Here is an 18458-nt window from a genome sequence, read left to right on the forward strand (position 1 = left end):
GGATAAAATTGTGCACAATTTTGAAGTATTTTGTAAGAAGCAGTGTCCAAAAGTATTCTGAATTATAAGCACCCTCATCACAGTTTTGAAGTAATAGTAACACCTTCACCTGTTCAATACACATTACTTTAAAAAAAAAAACACTCAATGTGTATTTTCCCACCCAGGTTTGTCAAAGCACATGATAGGATGTTTTCTTTCCAATAACATCAGATACTCTTTGATAAAACTCACAAAGTAGTTAAGATTAGTAAGAAATCTTTAGCAGACACAAAAGATGAGAGATGAAACTGCAGCGAGAGCATGGAAAATCCAAAAGATCTATTAGTGCAAAAATCTACTGAAAAACAACAACAACGAAAGAGATAGAGAGAATTAACAAGCTACAATAGAAGTTATGTCTTTAAAGCAGTAGATTATAAACAGGGTGGGAAATGTTTAATATGTGTCCTCCTGAAAAGCAGTTACCATCTTTTACGTTACAAAAAAGAACAGCTGGTGTATTTTCACAGCATCTAGATTTATTTGTGGTATAAAGCCATAGAATTGTACTATTATTACTCCTTTCCCACCCTGGCAGAGAATAAACATGAATTCAGAAGCACAGTGGAGTGAAAACAAAGAGAGAGAAAAGGCAGCAGAGAAAGACAGAAAAGGTGAGTGCAGAGCTACAGAAGTGTTTATTGAGCATGCTACAGAGGTAAGCAGAGTACACACAGATGAAATTAAACCACCATCAAACCTCCCAACTTTGTTAGAAAATTAATTTTTAATTGTGCCGCTTTCAAACTATACTGAATTTTACATTTCTAAAGATGTAAAAACTCAACTAATAGAAAATATACATGACCATTCTGTCTACATAGGTAACAGAATCTATGAATCTTGAAACTAAGTACATCAATTTCAAAAAGTATTGGTCATTTAACAGAATCAACAATTCAGATTGACAAGAACTGTTCAAATAAATTTGACCTGTAGATTCTGAGCCATGTTTTTATTAAAGTCAGATCTATTCCTAAATACAAAATATTTTGAAGATTTATTAAAACTGAATATTACAATGCAAGGTAAATTAAGACTAAAGGCACATAAACTTTGGTCCCACCTGGTTGTCAGTTTTAGAAAACTGCCACAAAATTAATCTTCCTGCAAATTTTCGCAGTACACTTTCTTTGTCTTCGAAAAATACATGCACCAGTTCCTGAACTAGCTAGACCAGTCTGCACATGCTCAGAAATCCACAACCATATTCCAAATCTTAATTACAAACTAAGGATGGCAATATATATTTAAATGCACATAAGTCATGTCAACTTCAAAAACATCTACGAAAAATATTCAGCCACAAACAAGACATTACTTAGTGCTGACAGTTATGTGATACGTCCCACAAGAGTGTGTACAAAAAGGTTAAGATTCCACAATGCTGTCCACGTAGGGTTCAAACTTACAGAAATCACTTCCTCTCAAGAAATTAATACTCTGCATCGTGTTAATTTTAACTAATGCCTACATTCAGAACTGAATCTAGACCAGAATTGTGAGATATAAAAGGCCAATGTTTTTCGTTTAAAAAGCAATAAAGCCTAAGGTAGTAAAAACTAAAAATGCCTCTTTATTCTTTCAATATCAAGTATCTTATTTGATTAAGTACAAAGAAATGTGATAAGCCAATAATCCAAAAGAAGTTCCAAGCAGGAGAAACAAAAACTTAACCTTTTTACACACCCCTGCCTAAACATATTTTAATTTCCATTTAACAATGTGCCCTAGACAACCAATTCCGTTTTCTCTAGTAAATGCACAACAGCAACACTAGTTTTCCTTTGTAAGGCACGTATGTCAACTAAGTTGAAAAAAAAAAAGCAAAATTAAACTGAAATTTTAAACAGACAATAAAAATGGCTTCCCTATACAACAGATGAAATAGAGCAGTTAATGACTCTGCCTTTACATAAGCCAATTCATTTTATAACCAAGGAATGATAACAGCATGAAAAAAAATCAAACTCTGGTCCCCACTTTTCTGAACAGTCAACAGGTGATGACACCAAACAATGTGATTCACCCCAGTCTTCCTCTTCCCTTCCTTCTTTATATTGTGGACTTGGAGAAAGATACTCTCAGATGGTGGTTTTCACCAAGGTTGTAATTATGAAGATCAATCAAGGCCTGAATAGCTTCTTCCACTGTTGCCATCTGAAGAAGAGCCATTTTGTGATCTCTTCTGAAACAAAATTATGAAATTAGATACTACATAAGAAAGAAGTCAAACACTTGAACTTTTCTCACTGCAGAACTAAAATTTTCTAAAATCAGAAATACTGCACATTACTTGAAGAACATTTTTATTTCTATTAAGCCACTAATTTAAAGACAAGGAAGCTTGCTTACTGAAAAAACTTAAATGCTTTCACAGTGCCCCCAGTGTTAGCAAACAGTGTTCGGAGATCCTCTTCTGCTACTGAAGGACTAAGAAAATTGGATAGGAAAAAAAAGAATAAAGATTAGCAATAAATTTTATATTAAAATACAACATACATTCATTTTTTTTTTTCTTTTTGGGTCCGGTCGTGGGGCCTGAACTCTGGGCCTGGGTGCTGTCCCTCAGCTCTTCAGCTCAAGGCTAGCACTCTACCACTTGAGCCACAGCGCCACTTCCGGCTTTTTTCTTATGTGGTGCTGAGGAATCGAACCCAGGGCCTCGAGCATGCAAGGCAAGTGCTCTACCATTGAGCCACCTTCCCAGCCCACAACATATATTCTTAATAAACTCAAAACTCAAATACTTACGGGATATTAGATAGGTGAAGGGTTGCAGAAGGAGGAAAAATATTTTGAAAATTTTTGGATCCGGGCTTCTTAAAACGATGCAATGGAGAATTACCAAAATCTTTTGTTAGCCCTTGGTCATCAAGGCCCTCTCGAGGTAGCTGTACGGTCTGATGTTTAGAGAGGGTAACACGAATGATTTTCCCATACATTTTCTGTCCATTAAGATGATTCATGGCTATAAAAACAAGTAATATCGCTAAGTTAGAATTTCTTAACAACTCTAAAGTAATCACAACTTTAATATGATATTCTGATTATGCCAGTGTCTAATGTACAGATGGCAAATATCTACTCCCATTTGAAATAAGCTATCATTTTTAGCTTGCTGGCTATGGCCTTTGCCATGCAGGAACTTGACAGTTTGATGCAGCCTCATTTATCTTATCAAGTCTTTCTTTGATATGCTGAGCTTCTGGATCTTTACTCAGAACATTCCTGCCATTGCCAAGGAACACTAGTGTTTCTCCTACTTCTTTCTGTAAGTTTCATGGTTTCAGGTCTTATATGGTATGGTCTCTGATCCATTTTTAACTGGTAAAGGTGATAAGATAGGGCTCTAGTTTCGGTTTTCTGCAATGGATAACCAGTTTTCTGAAGAGGTTGTCTTTTTTCCAGCCTGTTTTTGGCGTACCTATCCAGTAGTATTGGATAGCTGTATGTCTGTGGGTATATTTCTGGGTCTTCTAAGCTGTTTCATTATTCCTCAGACTGTTTGTGTGCAAGTACCAAGCTGTTTTGGTTACTAGAGGTCTGTAGTAGAATTTAAGGTTTGTTATTGTTAATAACCTCCCCCACACACTATGTTTTCTGCTCAAGATTGCTGTGAGAATTTGGGACCTTTTGTTGTTCCAGATTAATTTTTGGATTGTTTTCTCTATAGCTTCCCTTTGTTCATTTAGTGTACAGATAAATACAATTTACTAAAACTAAAGGCAATTCTAAACAAAGAAGGATATGATGTAATGGATGGATGTAAAGAGCATGCTAAGCAAAACAGATGAACATGAGAAAGACAAATATCATGTCTTCTCTCATATATATCATATGTATGTGGAAATCTAGTCTTTAAAACTGAAGGACAAGAATGTAAAACAGGTTCTCTTTGGGGAAGGGGACCACTGGGAGCCACAAGGCTAAGTGGAGAGGGTAAAGGGTGATGAACAGGACCAAATTACTTTATATAAATGTATGAAAATAGAACAATGAAAACCTGTGAAGATGTATTAAGGGGTGAATGACAGAGTAAGTGAACTTGATCAGGATGCATTACTTGCATGTATGAAAATACCACAGAGAAACTCCCTTGGACAGCTCTATTAGTTAGTAAAACAGTCATGAAGTTTGCCATAGCCACTGGTTATTAAGACATAAATCTCATTTTCATATCTACACGAAAAGGCATTAGGGCAAAAAGCCAACTTCTTTCACAGAAAAAAAATCCAGGGTATAAATATCTATCTTCTTGAACAATAGCTACCCATAAAAAGATTTAGTAGTCAGTCTGAACTCTTCTCACTGCCACTTTCAAACAATCAAGATAATTCAAGTCGATCTCATTTGCTTTCCTGTTAGATGGTTCTAACACATTCATTTCATACACATGGCAAAATGACCTTCATAAATACAAACCTGACCATGTCATTACCTCTTCAAAACACTTAGGGCAAAGTATCATTCATTATTTAACCTAGCATGTATCTTTCCCAGTCTGACTCTCAGCTGGGAATAAAGTTGTAAGACACTATTCTACACATGTCAGAACTTGGGGTACACCTCAACTGTTGTTCTCTTTGCCCTATATATGCTTTGGCTACACAAAACATACATCCTAACAGAAAGGGCTAGTTTTCCTTATGTGATGCTTTTCTATCTTTAACAAATTTCTGAACTACTCATTCTTTAAAGCTACTGCTCCAAAAAGTCCTTTCCTTTATCAAAAGCTCATACTTCAACAGATACAAGACAGGATACCAACAGAGTACTCGAGAGAATACATATTTTTAATTTCCTATTTATTGTCTATTACTTTCCCCCTGAAGACTGTAGGAAACTAGTGACAGGAATCAATCTCGAACCTAACACATAGCAGTGTGAACACTGCACATTAACATGGCTATTTATGAAGGTAGACAAGAACTATTTTTAAATGAAATGAATACAACATTATAGAAGTTGTAAGTTCTTTTTTATTCGTAAGTCATAGAAACTAACATTTCTAGTAAGTCTCACATGTTAGCTAAATTGAAGGTTTAATTGACTACAAATAAAACCAGATAAACTATCAACAGAAAAGGAGAAGACCAAAAAACTCAGAACCAGATCTTTACTCTCAAAATTTCTAATACAATTAGAAATGTGAGCTACATACACACGTTCTGACACAGAAGATAGCAAAACTCTTGATAGTCAGAAATCTGTTCTTACTTGTACAGAATAAACTAGCTCAATATAACCTATCTATAAAGAACAATCCTTTTAAAAGTATTAGCTACCATTTACTTATTTACTACTACTCTATAAAAACACTGTACTGTTACATACTTAACATTTTTTTTTAATTTTTCAATAGAAGCTTACAGAAAGAAAAACAACAACAAACATTCTTGGGAATAGGTCATCTCTCCCTCATATCTTGCATACACTTAAACCAACTCCAAGTTATCCAAACCAACTAAATTATAAAATACTTTCCATTCTATTTTTTTAGGCGAGAACAGAGAAATTGCATTACAAGTTATAAAAAATAAGGGTAGCCTTTTAAAATCTTTTAATGGATGAACTTATTCCTTTCTATTTGCTATGATAGTGGATACACTAGTCTTGATACTAATCACACAATAGATAATTCAGTAAGTAGGTAAAGTCTGTTATGAATAATAACTCAAGTAAGTGTACTTTTGAAATGGGAATTATTTGGTAACCAAATTAGGAATAGTTGGGGTACTTTTAAAAGTAGTATTTGAAAACATAAATTGGAAAAACTAGTAGACAATTATTTTATCACAAAGGAATTCATTATTTGGCATGTTAGTGGATTTCATTTATTTCCATTTTTGGAGATCAGGACACTGATTTTTTTGGAGATGGGGTTTTTAATATATAGCCCAGGATTGCCTCAGGTTCCCTAGGTAGGCTAAGGTTGGCCTCCAACTCAATTCCTCTACCTTAGCTCCCTCCCCAAGGGCTTTGATACAGGTATGCACCACTAAATCTGGCTTCAGTATACATTATTTAAGGATAAGGTTTCACAATTACATTATTTTTAAAATATAAATTTAAAATACTATATTGATTAAATAGGTTTGTGGTAAACAGTTGATTCAAGAAACACTTTAATGTCTGCAGATTTTAAAACTCCAGTCTAAAACAACAGTTTGATAGCTAATTCTTCCCCTTGGACTTCTTTACTTTGTAGGATTCACTATAATAATCAGTTTTGATCATTGGATTCATTTTGATAGTTTTATTACTCCAACTGAGTGTGTAAAGAATCTAAAATGTATATCTTCAACTTCTTGCTATCCATTAAAACTTACAATGATATTCACATGTAAATACTATAGGCTGCATATATTAATTCTTCTTGCATTTCTCTTATTCTGTTTCTTAAGAATAAAAACATTGGGGCTGGGAAGGTGGCTCAGTGGTAGAACGCTTGCCTTGCATGCCTGAGGCCCTGGGTTCGATTCCTCAGCACCACATAAGCAAAAAGAAAAATGCCGGAAGTGGCGCTGTGGCTCAAGTGGTAGAGTGCTAGCCTTGAGCTGAAGAGCTGAGGGACAGCACCCAGGCCCAGAGTTCAGGCCCCATGACCGGACCCAAAAAAAAAAGGAATAAAAACATTATCTGTGTGTAATTTAAAGCAATGAGTATTTCAAAACACAATACACAATTCCATGAAAGCTCTAGAGAGAGCACAGCCCTTCAGCTGTGTGGCGTGAGTTGTATGGACTTTTAAAGGCCTTGATGATGTATGAATACATATAGTCACTCACTTTAAGAAAGCAAAATCTATCTGTGCAGCAATAAGAAAAATTGTATCACTACAAAACAACTGTATCACTAGAGTCCAAAATTTACAAATCAGGCTAAAAGAACAGATGATTTACAAAGTATATAATCGACTGAAATTTGTCTCCTTCATCAAGTTGATATATTTAAGCCCTATTCTCCAACATGAGCTTATGTAAATACAGGACTTTTAAGTAACCGAGGTTAAATGACTTCCCAATGTGGGGCCCTGATCCCAAAAGACTGATATCCTTACAACAAGAACTGATCTCTCTCACTCACAGGGTTTGCATGTGAGGATGCAGGGAAAAGGAAGGCGGCAGTCTACAAACCAAGAAGAGAACCTTCACCAAAGGCTAGCACTCTGATCTGGGACTTTGAGAAAATGAATTTGCCGTTTAAACCACACAATATTTTGTTATGGCAGCCCAAGAAGAATAATCTAATGAAACATCACTTACAATACTTTTTACATAAACTAAAACAAAGGGCAAAATATCCAGAACAATTTATCTCTACCTTAGGTAATTCTCAATCAAAATGTTTGGTATTTATATGAAGGTAACGATATACACATTTTAAATGGTGGTGAGGAAAAAAAACTAAGCATTTTGAGAATGTTTTGTTGACTGTGCCCTGCCAAATGCTGTCAAAATGCAGCTAACAGTATATATATACAAATAACTGCCACTCTCAGCAAAGCACAGAAGTACACACAGTGAAGGACACATTAAACACCTATAATGAGGACTTTAATATATCTTTTACTGACTTAATACACATATTGCCATTTTTAAATTGGAAAGCCAGATGCAGTTTTGTACCTCACTATGAAATTTACTGTCAAGAAACAATCAATTCAAACTCATTACCAGTTTGAAATTCAAGCACTCCTAACTCCAAAGAGCAATAACTAGTATATCGTGCTCATCTGTTAATTTCACATGTCAAAATCAAAATCAGATTCCTCACATCAAAATGATAAATTTCAAAATTAACCATATGAATACAATTAGTCTGAGGCAACATCATTCAGCAATCTCCATGAATAAAATTGTAAGAACTTAATGATATTTACAAGGTAATCGTATTGTGAATAGTCAGTTGTACTCAAAATTTATATGACTTGATTTTGTGTACTAAGTCATATAAAACATAATTTTATTTAAAATCATTATCAAAGGAATATTACATGTAACTTGACTACAGTCTATTTTAAGCTCTCCAAAAGAGAATAACAACTGGTACGGGTTTATCAAGAACTTGCTATCTATCTGAAATACATTTCCATGTGATCTCCATTACTGAGTATGGTCAAACACCTAGTTTAGAGGAACTGAAACACCATAAACTGTATTTTAGCAGGCAGTTCCTAAAAAAGGGCATAGCTAGTAAATGAAAAGCAGCAAGAAGTTTCGATATTAAGATATAATTCTATGTGAACTGCAATTTTGGAGCTACCAGTAGGAAAAAAATACAAACAGATTCATCATGCGCAATTATTCACATGAAAATACAAAATTTAAAATATAGAAATTATTTTGTGCCCCGGAGATTAAAAAAGAAATTATTTCCTACTGACACAATGAAGTCACTATTTACACTAAAGTAGAACTGAAAACGAACACTGCTTAGACAACTTGCATTAATTCTTACCAAGCTGTGATTGGTTCCCATCAGCCATCTGTATGAGAGCACTGTCTTTCTTATTGTACAAAATCTTCACGCGCTGCACATCTCCATAAACACCTTTGTTGGAGTCACAGAGAGGTAATCCAAAAATGTAATTAATTTTATGGCAAGCCAGCTAAAATTATGTTTCTGACATATCAATGAAACATTCAGACATCAACATGATCACTCATTCAATCTCACCATTCTCACAAATGAATAAAGAAGATCAAGATTTTGAACAGTGAACTTTGAAAAGAATAATTTTTGATAAACCCTCAAAGCTATGTGAATGATATTAAATTAAAAACCATGCAAAATAAATCAGCATGCATTAAAACAAATTTTGTGTCTATGGAGAGTTTTAAATAGCAAAGGAAAATAGCAAAAGATTTACTATTCAACTTTAAGCCAAAGTGCTAGCTACAAATAAGAATTAAGGTGAAACCAAAATCAAATCAATAATAAAAGTATAGTGCTAACAATAACATACCGAAGAGGGTAAACAGACTTTGGGGCGTAACCATCTTTAGAAGGAGAGAAGAGCAAGCAGCGTAAGACAAGAAGAGAGAAGAGTCGAGGAAGAGCGGAGATGAACAGATCATCCATAACGAAGGGTGGTTCCCGCAGAATGGTGAGGTGGTCATGGATCATGGTTCAAGGCGGTTAATTGGGGCAAGTTGGTCCGAGGAACATTTGTTCAAGCACAGAAGCATGAACATAGGGAATGGAGACAGGGAATGAAGACAAGGACAAGGAAAATAAAGGATAAGACAGGGAAGGGAATGGGCATTTGGGAAAAGACAAGGAAAGGGGAGGTGAACACACAGGGAAAAGGATGAAATGGGGAAGGGAAACAGCAATGCAGAAGAAAAAAATAAGGAATTGGGGAACAAAAAAAAAATAAAATATAGGTCAGTACATAGGAAATGCAGGAATTTGGTCAGAAAATGGTTGGTTTATGTACTGTACAAGAAAAACTGAGTAAAATGTAGTCATCCAAGACAAATATGGGTAAAGTACATCTACATCAAAGAGTAAATTACAGCATTTCATCAACATAGGGAAGGAAAGCATGCATTGGAATTTTAAACTTTGAACTTTAACTGCTTAAGCATGGCTGGTTATGAAATGCAGGCAAAAGTCTTAAAAAATGAAAACAAAGGCACTCTGATTCAAACGGTTTAGCATGCAGAACTATGAGTGATAACAGTATTAAATGGTAAGTTTAATGCTCATTATTAACAGAGGCCAATCCAAAATGAAACAAGTATCCAAATTAGACATCATAAACTGATACATAAAGCTTCCCACATTTCATACCAGCTTTTATAGCAATCAAAATAAAATATACTGGACATAAAATATACAACTAAAGAAAATAACAGCAATTTTATTTAACAAGAACAGGGAAGGGGATAAAGTTGAAAAATATTTTTTAGAAGACAATGACTAATAACTGCAAAGAAAAAATTACTAAGAGAGACTGGAAGAGTGCCTCGCCAAGATCTTTGGAAGAACCTTCAAAGAAAAATGTATTAGAGTAGTTCACATAAAATAAGATTTAAATAAAATGCAATGACATATAAGCATGAAATGAACAAGCAAATAATTAGAAAAGGCAAAGAGCAAAATTATTTTACAGTTAAAATTTGCAAATATCATATTTGCCTTTAAAACAACAAAAAGATAAAAAGCCAAACTATGGTACTTCACCATATTTTTCTTAGGAAAAATAGGTCATCAGTTTTAAAATATTTACATAGAGATATGACTGTCTAAGGAAAAGATATTACCTATACAAGTACATAGATTTTATTCAGAAGTAGAAACACAAAATGCTTTGGCTAATGAATGTACATAAAAAGAAAAGGCAAGAGCAAAACAAAATAAACATGAAAAACTTTCACAAATGAAATGGAGTTCAAGAATAAAGATTAGAATATTATTTTACTAACCTCTTCATTTAAATTGCTAACCAACAGGACTGTATTGCCACCGGCTGAGACTCCAGGCATACCCACTCGGCCAGCCGCAGCTGCAGCAGCTGCTGCAGCAGCATTTGGAATAGCCAAAGGACTCAGAGCTCCTGGAACAGCTGCAACAGGAAGCCCTAATTTTAAAATAAAGCATATTTTACGAAACACACACAAGTCGTTTACAAAAACCAATTTAAGCACGATGGCTGTGTGGCTTGTGGGTGACCAAACGGTTCCTGAAAGTTGATTCTTAGTGTTCACTGCTGGTGTACAGTAGAGAGGAACTGATTTCAACACAGTCATTAATTACTTGAACTACAATACATACCTGTGTCATGTTAAAAAAAATATGCAACGCACTTCATACTTTCCTACTGAAAAGCAAACAAAGCATGAATAGGTTTCCAAGTCAGAGACTTGAAAAATTCACTTCCAAAAGTTTATAGTGAAGTTTAATATAAAAAAAATACCATCTTCACTCCATCCTTTTTCTACAGTGTTTTTTTTTTCTTGAGAAACTCACTCTTGAAATCAGTCATTGCTTATGAAATAGTCCTAAGGAATAGTTATTCCTTTCACTCCTAGAGACAAATCACCTAACACTGAATTCATGAAAATAATCCTAAGAAATCCCTAGTAAACTATGTTTGCCTCTTTTAATTCCACAGTCCAGTGGAAACACAGTAGCTTGTCAAATACTCATAGAAAAATGAACAAGAAATTGTTACACTAATTATTAAGACTTCCTTCTCAATTTGCTGGGAACTTTTTCTTTCTTCTACTGTCACTTTCCATATTCCTCTTGTTCTTTCCACACCACTGTACCATTTGAGAATTCCTTTTTGTCTTGGTGCACCTCTTTCTTACTTCAATTATCAATGAATTCAGATACTTTCATCTTTTAAATACTTATACCATTTACCAATAAGCATCAGTTCATAAAGGAAATTATGTTCTAAAGACTCTCCTACGATAAAGGCTCAAGTACCCAACTTATGATGCTAACCTAATGACCTACCTGGGTAGAAAAGGCTCCCAGAATTGTGCAAGTTCCCATTTAATCCCCTCTTCTTCCTTTCCAGCCTTCTTGTGTATTTCAGGAGCTGTTGTTACCTTTAGTTTCAGACATTTTACTCTTCAGTCAAGTTTTAGATTGTTTTATAGAAACTAGTATGACCTTCACTGGCAGTTTGTTCATGTTCCTAAATTTTTTTGCTTAAAAGTCTTGTCTCCAATCTCTTCTTAATTCAGTTTTCGTCCTTTGAGAATTCCATCAGTGGAGTAATGTTCGGAATGAGTATATTCTAAAGCTTTTTATCCAGAGAAAATCTTAGGGTGACCCTTTCCTTTTCCTCTTTTTTTTGACTTACTTTTCACTTTAGAAAATCTCCAACAGATATATAAGAAAGAAGCCCAATGAACTGTTGAGCATGGCAGTTTACCACCTAAGTTTTAAAAAAAAAAATCCCCTCATGGATAATTGTTTCATTTACCAACTCATTTCAATTTTAAAGTAAATTCCATAAAGAAATATCTTACTTAAAACAGAAATTTTCATGTATGGTGTATACTAATACACAAGTCTTCAGATTTAGATAAAACAATAAAAATAGGAGAACTTACAAAATACCTGATGTACTATTTTATTCTAAATCAATAAATTCTACAAAAGAATTTTACATTGTATTTTCTAAATTAATGTTACTGTAAAAGATATAGCATTGGACATGTTGAATATATACATTACTTCCAATTTAGCTAAGTACAAGAGTCCATTTTCTATTACTGTTAATAAAATACCTGAATTTGGGGTCTTAAAAGAAAACAGTTTGTTTAAGCTAAGTTTAGAGACTGAAATCTAAGGCAGGCAAATGCCCCATCTGTTTGGCTTCTGCATTACAAGATAGCAAATGGCATCAGGGTAGTACTGCATGTAAGAGTGAGAAGTCACATGGGGAGACAGAAAAACAGTGTGAGGGGTGAGGCCAGTCCCAATCTTACAACAATCTTCACAACAACCCTCAGTACAACAATTCCTTCAGTACACAACATCCACTCATGGGCCAAGTTTCAAACACATGAACCTTGTGAGGCAAAACACATCCAAACCATCACTGAAGCAATAGTTATGCTGAAAAACAGCATTTATGTATGAGGAGGAAAAATAGTAATAATAATTATGCCTGTTCGACTACTGGGATGGTGTAAAGGTTAAAGCAAAAAAGCTTTGTAAACTGCCATATACTGAAGGGAGGGAGAGGAGGGGAAGGTGCCACATGGTTTTTTGTTTTGTTTTGTTTTAAATAAGAAATGATCTTCAGCACCCGGGCACTGGTGGCTCATGCCTGAAATACCAGCTACTCAGGAGGCTGAGATCTGAGGATTGCAGTTCAAAGCCAGCCTGGGCAGGAAAGTCCCTGAGACTATCTCCAATAAACCATCCAGAAAACCCAAAGTGGTGCTGTGGCACAAGTGGTAGAGCACTTGCTTTAAGCTGAAGAGCTCAGGGACAGTGCCCAGGCCCAGAATTCAAGCCCCACGACAGAGAGAGAGAGAGAGAGAGAGACAGACAGACAGACAGACAGACAGACAGAAAAAGGAAAGGAAAGGGAAGGAAGAAGGAAAGGGAAGGGAAGGGAAGGAAAGGAAAGGAAAGGGAAGGGAAGGAAAAAGGGAAGGGAAGGAAAGGAAAGGGGAAAGGGGAAGGGGAAGGGGAAGGGGAAGGGGAAGGGGAAGGGGAAGGGGAAAGGGGAAGGGGGAAGGGGAAGGGGAAGGGGGAAGGGGAAAGGGGAAGGGGAAAGGGAAAGGGAAAGGGGAAGGGGAAGGGGAAGGGGAAGGGGAAGGGGAAGGGGAAAGGGGAAGGGGGAAGGGGAAGGGGAAGGGGAAGGGGAAGGGGAAGGGGAAGGGGAAGGGGAAAGGGAAAGGGGAAGGGGAAGGGGAAGAGGAAAGGGGAAGAGGAAAGGGGAAGGGGAAGGGGGAAGGGAAAGGGGAAGGGGAAGGGGAAGGGGGAAGGGGAAGGGGAAGGGGAAAGGGAAAGGGAAAGGGGAAGGGGAAGAGGAAAGGGGAAGGGGAAGGGGAAGGGGAAGGGGAAGGGGAAGGGAAAGGGAAAGGAAAAGAGAAAAGGGAAAGGGAAAGGGAAAGGGAAGGAGAAAAGAAAAAAAGAAAAGAAAAGAAATTATCTTTATCAGCTGGACCACTCAGATATTTTGGAAATATTTCACATTAGCTCTTTTACTCTATTTCTGACTCACCTTCTACTGAAAGTGATAATGGACACACCAGGTGTATGTGTATACTGACTCGACAGAGATCCAGTAATATAGGCACCCTAGTCTTGAACATTTCAAATATTGTTCATTTCAACCATTTATAAATTTTACTTGATTTTATATTTAAGGTGGGCATCTCAAACCATCATTCCCCAATATCACTGTCCCTTAGTTTAGCATAGTTGCTGCAAATAATCAACCAATACTGCTATATTAACTCCATTTACATGTCCTTAGCTTGCACGTTGTTCCAAGATTCCACATTCTGTTTACTCATCATGTTTCCTAAGAACACACTTAACCATAAAAAATTACTCTGGTTTTTAAAGCTGCCCCTTCCTTTGAATATTTTCTCTCTCCAATTTCCATTCATAAAGATGGCATGGGGGGGGGGGGGGGGAGAATGTCCTAATTTGAAAAAAAAAACACTTGAAAAGAATCGCAATTACTGATCTTTCTTGAAACAATCCCTTCTTGACCATTCATATTTAACATTCCCTTCAATTCCTCCATGGTTTGTTGGAATCCATTATCTATCTCTTCTTCATTAACAGCCACAATTCTTCTTAAACCTTATTTATGAATTTATTTTTTGAAGATCTGCTTATCAAGCCCAGCACCTCATGCATGCTATGCACAGTTATCACTGAACAACCATTCAACTGTCCTTGACAAACGTTTTTTAAAAGCTTGCTTTTAGATTTAAAGGGTGATAGATAGCACACTCCTATAATCCCAGATGCAAAGGAAGCAGAGACAGAATAAATGTCTGAGACAGTCCTGGCAAAGTTGGTGTGAGATTTACCTTAACAACAAACCAAGCCAGGTACTGGTTGCTCACACCTGTAATCCTAGCTACTCAAAAGAAGCTGAGATCTAAGGATGGTGGTTCAAAGCCAGCCTGGGCAGGAAAGTCTGTAAGACTTTAATCTCTAATTAACTATCAGATAACTGTGAAGTAGAGCTGTGGCTCAAAGTAGCCTTGAGTAAAAAAAAGAGCCCAGGGGCAGTGCCTAGGCCCTGAGCTCAGGCTCCACTACAAAGAAAAGAAAGATAAGAAAGGAAACTTAAGAAAGAAAGGAAAGAAAGGAAGGAAGGAAGGGAAGGGAAGGGGAGGGCAGGGGAGGCGAGGGGAGGAAGGGAGGAAGGAAAAGGGGGGAGACCTAGAGGTTTGAGGCTCAAGTGTTAATGCTTTTAAAGGTCCTCAAGTTCAGTTCCTAGTATTCCACTAAAGTAAAAACAAAAAAAACCTGAAATTTCTCTAACACCCTCCTCTTCCTCTTCTCCCCAGCGAGCAGAAAAGGTGAATTTTTGCTCACTATTTCACCATCCAACTTTATGTAAAGGCTGCTGTTTGACCAACATCAAGGACAACTTTCATGCTGATGCCATTTAATCACACTACAGCTCTTTGCTCACCAAAATAGTCACTGGAACATTACCTAAACTTCAAGCATCTGTCTTCATTTCTTCTTTTACTATTGTCACTGACCCAAACTGGCCACATATGTAAACACTTCTTCCATGGTTTTTAGACCAATTCATTTTAACAACTTCTCTTGATACATCCTCCCCCCACACTAGCCCTACTGCTATCTTACAGCAATTCATCTCTAACGTTTAACTCCTCTTTCCTGACAACTGCATTGGTCTTCCTACTCCCAACCAACCAGTGAACCACTTCTGGCTGTTATGGTGACCAGCTCTCATTCTACTCCCTCCCTCTGTTCATACACTCCTTGTCTGCCTTTACAGACTATAATTCTGGGCTTATGTAAATTTAGTATCATACTATATGGTGTCATCTGCGTATGACAAGTGTTAGAGTGAAAACACAGAAATACACATACCTCTCTAAAATTTTTACAAAGTATTTTCTTATCCTACTATCTATCATCTTGTATTCAGCAATTTACAGAATCTGTATCAGAAATCTCAATGTTTTTCAACTAACTTCAAAGTCCTCCCTTTTTAAAATCAGTAACACACTAAAAAGCATATGTATTTTCTCAATCTCAACATTTCCCATTATACTTTTGACCCCGCCAACTATAATCACCAAGTCTACTACTTAATCTAGCCCTAAAACCACACTTGTCAATAGGTGGCAAGCATTCATTATATGTGCTCCTTTGCATATATTATACATTTATTCTCACATTAGCCTAAGATGATGGGAATTATTACCATTATCTCCATTACAAAAGAGGAAAAGGAGACAGTAAGGGTGAGTCAGATTTTGGATGTTGGAAGATACAATTTAAAATACGTGGTTAGAAGCATTCTCTCACTATTAACATTTCCTCAGTCATCTCTGGCATGATAACCACACTATAACCTTGGAAGAAACTGTAATTTAAATATCTTTCATAATGCAAGACAACAGCTTATCTATAAAAGTTTGTCTTTCACTATGTTGAAAATGAACTTTACAACTTCAGGAGGCAGGGTAGGAGTTCAGAGGTAGGGAGGAAAGGGATGGTAGGGGAAAAACAAAGGAGAAGGTAACAAGACTCAATAGGAAATGTACTCATTACCTTACTCATGTAACTGTAACCCCTCTGGTACAGTATTTTTACAATAAAAAATATATACACAAAAAAGTTTGTCTTTGCAAAGACTAAGAATAGCTATTTGTAAATCACCTGTACAATAAAAAAACTAAAATTTAATTTTTAAAAAAAGAATAGCTATTATTTTATTCAAATTAAAATAGTACTAAGTTCTAAGACCTTAGTTTTCAAACTACATGATTACAAAAACTGCAATTTTCTAAAAAGTGACCCACTCCTTAATAAATTAGCTGTGCTTATTAACATGACCAAATATGATTATAACAATATAATTTATAATTTTTCGGCTAACTTTGTCATTGAAATAGAAAATGTGAATGTCTAATGGTTTGTCAGGTTCATGATTACCTACTTAGAGATCAGATTTTAAAATAATTACTAAGTGTTCTGCCTCTCTTTGAATAAATTAACGTTTTTCTCAGACACCTGTGATCACTAGGCATTTCAGAAAATACAGAACCCATGTATAAATTATTTTAAAAACTTACTGTTCAAGCTGGGTGCCAGAGGCTCATACCTATAATCCTAGGTACTCAGGAAGCTGAGATCTAAGGATCATGGTTCAAAGCTACCCAGGCAGGAAAGTTCATGAGATTCTCATCTCCAATTAACCAGTAAAAAATCCAGAAGTAAAGTATAACTTCAAGTGGTAGAGAATACAAAAACTCCAGGACAGTGCCCAGGCCCTGAGTTAAAGTCTCAAGATTGGCACAAATAAACAAATAAGTGTACACTGGTTCCATCTATAGAATAAACTGGCAATGAGGATTTTTTGTTTTAAGCCCACATAAACCCAAACTTTACTGTTCAACATAAAGTCTGTAATACTGACTCTAACAAGCAATGAATTTCAGTCAATGGGCTAAATATTTTTTAATGCACAGTTAACTACACGTCCCTCAATTTTTGGCAGTAGTAGAGTATCACTGTATTTATATTCTTACTAAATCTTTGAGGTTATTTCTTAGGTTCTAAAGAAAATGAACCAAGAAATGAATCCCAAAGGTCTATGAAAGCTATCTGATTAAATATCATTAAGGTCAAAGAGGCATAGAAGAGTTAGTTCTTATTCCCAAAAAGCATATATTACTAGTGCAATACTTGATGCCCCAATATTGGGGTGGGGGAAAGGAAAAGCTTATCCAGCCGGCAAGCTTTATGTATGTGTGTGTGTATATACATATATGTATGGTCTATAAGCAAGATCATTTGGCACAAGACTGCACAGACCTGTATGCTTCTTAGTTTGCTGAGCCCCATCTGTTTGCACGGATAATTTTATGGCCCTAGAATGATGTTAGTATACCCATTGGCCCTGGGTAGAAAAGTCTCCTCACCCCTGCAGAATAGCTGAAGACCATTTTAAAAAGAAAAGCTTTACGATGGACACCTGTAATCCCAAGGCTTAGAAGATTAAGCTGAAAGATGTACTGAGACCAGCCTTGCTACAAAACAAGACTCTATCCAACAAACACAAAAAGAAAGCATTAAATGTTTCCCCATAAAGATCCTAACATGCATCAAATTAATTTTTTAAAAATCATTGCCTTATAAGTGAAATGTGTCAAATGAGTGGTTCTCATAAATATAAAAATTAGAGCCTATTGTTCGATTTTTAAAAGTTATTTCACCTATTTTCAAAACTACTTAACGTTTTAAGATAAAAAATTTAAACAAACAAAAAAATAGACATTAGATGTGGAATGTGAAGTCATTTAGCAAAGTGAATTCACCATATTTTTACCAGAAAAGGTTTTCCTTTTTCTCAACAGGTAGAAATGCAGACAAAACACACAGACACAGACAACAAAGAGTTCAGTACGGAAGAGAATGAATGACAATAAACTAAGAACTGGAGCAAGGGTTGAGGATGTGACTTGAGTGGTTAAAGGTGTGAAGCTCTCAGTTCAAACCCCAGTTACAGTAAAACAACAACAACAACACAAAACCAGAAACAAAAACTCAATAATACCCTGGAAAAACTAAGAGTAACATGATAAAGCAAGCTAAAATGAGGAAAGCTCTGGGAGAAGAATCCAGGTTAAGTTTTTTTGTTTTTGTTTTTTTGGGGTCTGGTCGTAGGGCCTGAACTCTGGGCCTGGGCACTGTCCCTCAGT

General features: G+C 35.9%; 1 protein-coding gene across 4 annotated transcripts in view; it reads right to left on the reverse strand.

Annotated features, from left to right (window-relative positions):
* Positions 1–750: 750 nt before the first annotated feature.
* Positions 751–18458, reverse strand: part of Ptbp2 (polypyrimidine tract binding protein 2) — a 48942-nt gene continuing 31234 nt past the window's right edge. Inside the window, exons 9-14 of one of the 4 annotated variants that reach the window (XM_042676036.1) lie at positions 10479–10618; positions 9014–9047; positions 8506–8598; positions 2797–3013; positions 2398–2475; positions 751–2227 (exon numbers count right to left, since the gene is read on the reverse strand). In XM_042676036.1, coding sequence (XP_042531970.1) covers positions 2098–2227; positions 2398–2475; positions 2797–3013; positions 8506–8598; positions 9014–9047; positions 10479–10618 — 692 coding nt within the window. In that variant the 3' untranslated portion in view covers positions 751–2097. Of the gene's footprint in view, positions 2231–2397; positions 2476–2796; positions 3014–8505; positions 8599–9013; positions 9048–10478; positions 10634–18458 lie in introns of all 4 variants that reach the window. The other 3 variants (XM_042676028.1, XM_042676019.1, XM_042676012.1) reach the window with 3 other exon arrangements.

Source organism: Dipodomys spectabilis, unplaced genomic scaffold (assembly GCF_019054845.1).
Source record: "Dipodomys spectabilis isolate Male_0828 unplaced genomic scaffold, ASM1905484v1 ptg000002l, whole genome shotgun sequence".
NCBI lineage: Eukaryota > Metazoa > Chordata > Mammalia > Rodentia > Heteromyidae > Dipodomys > Dipodomys spectabilis.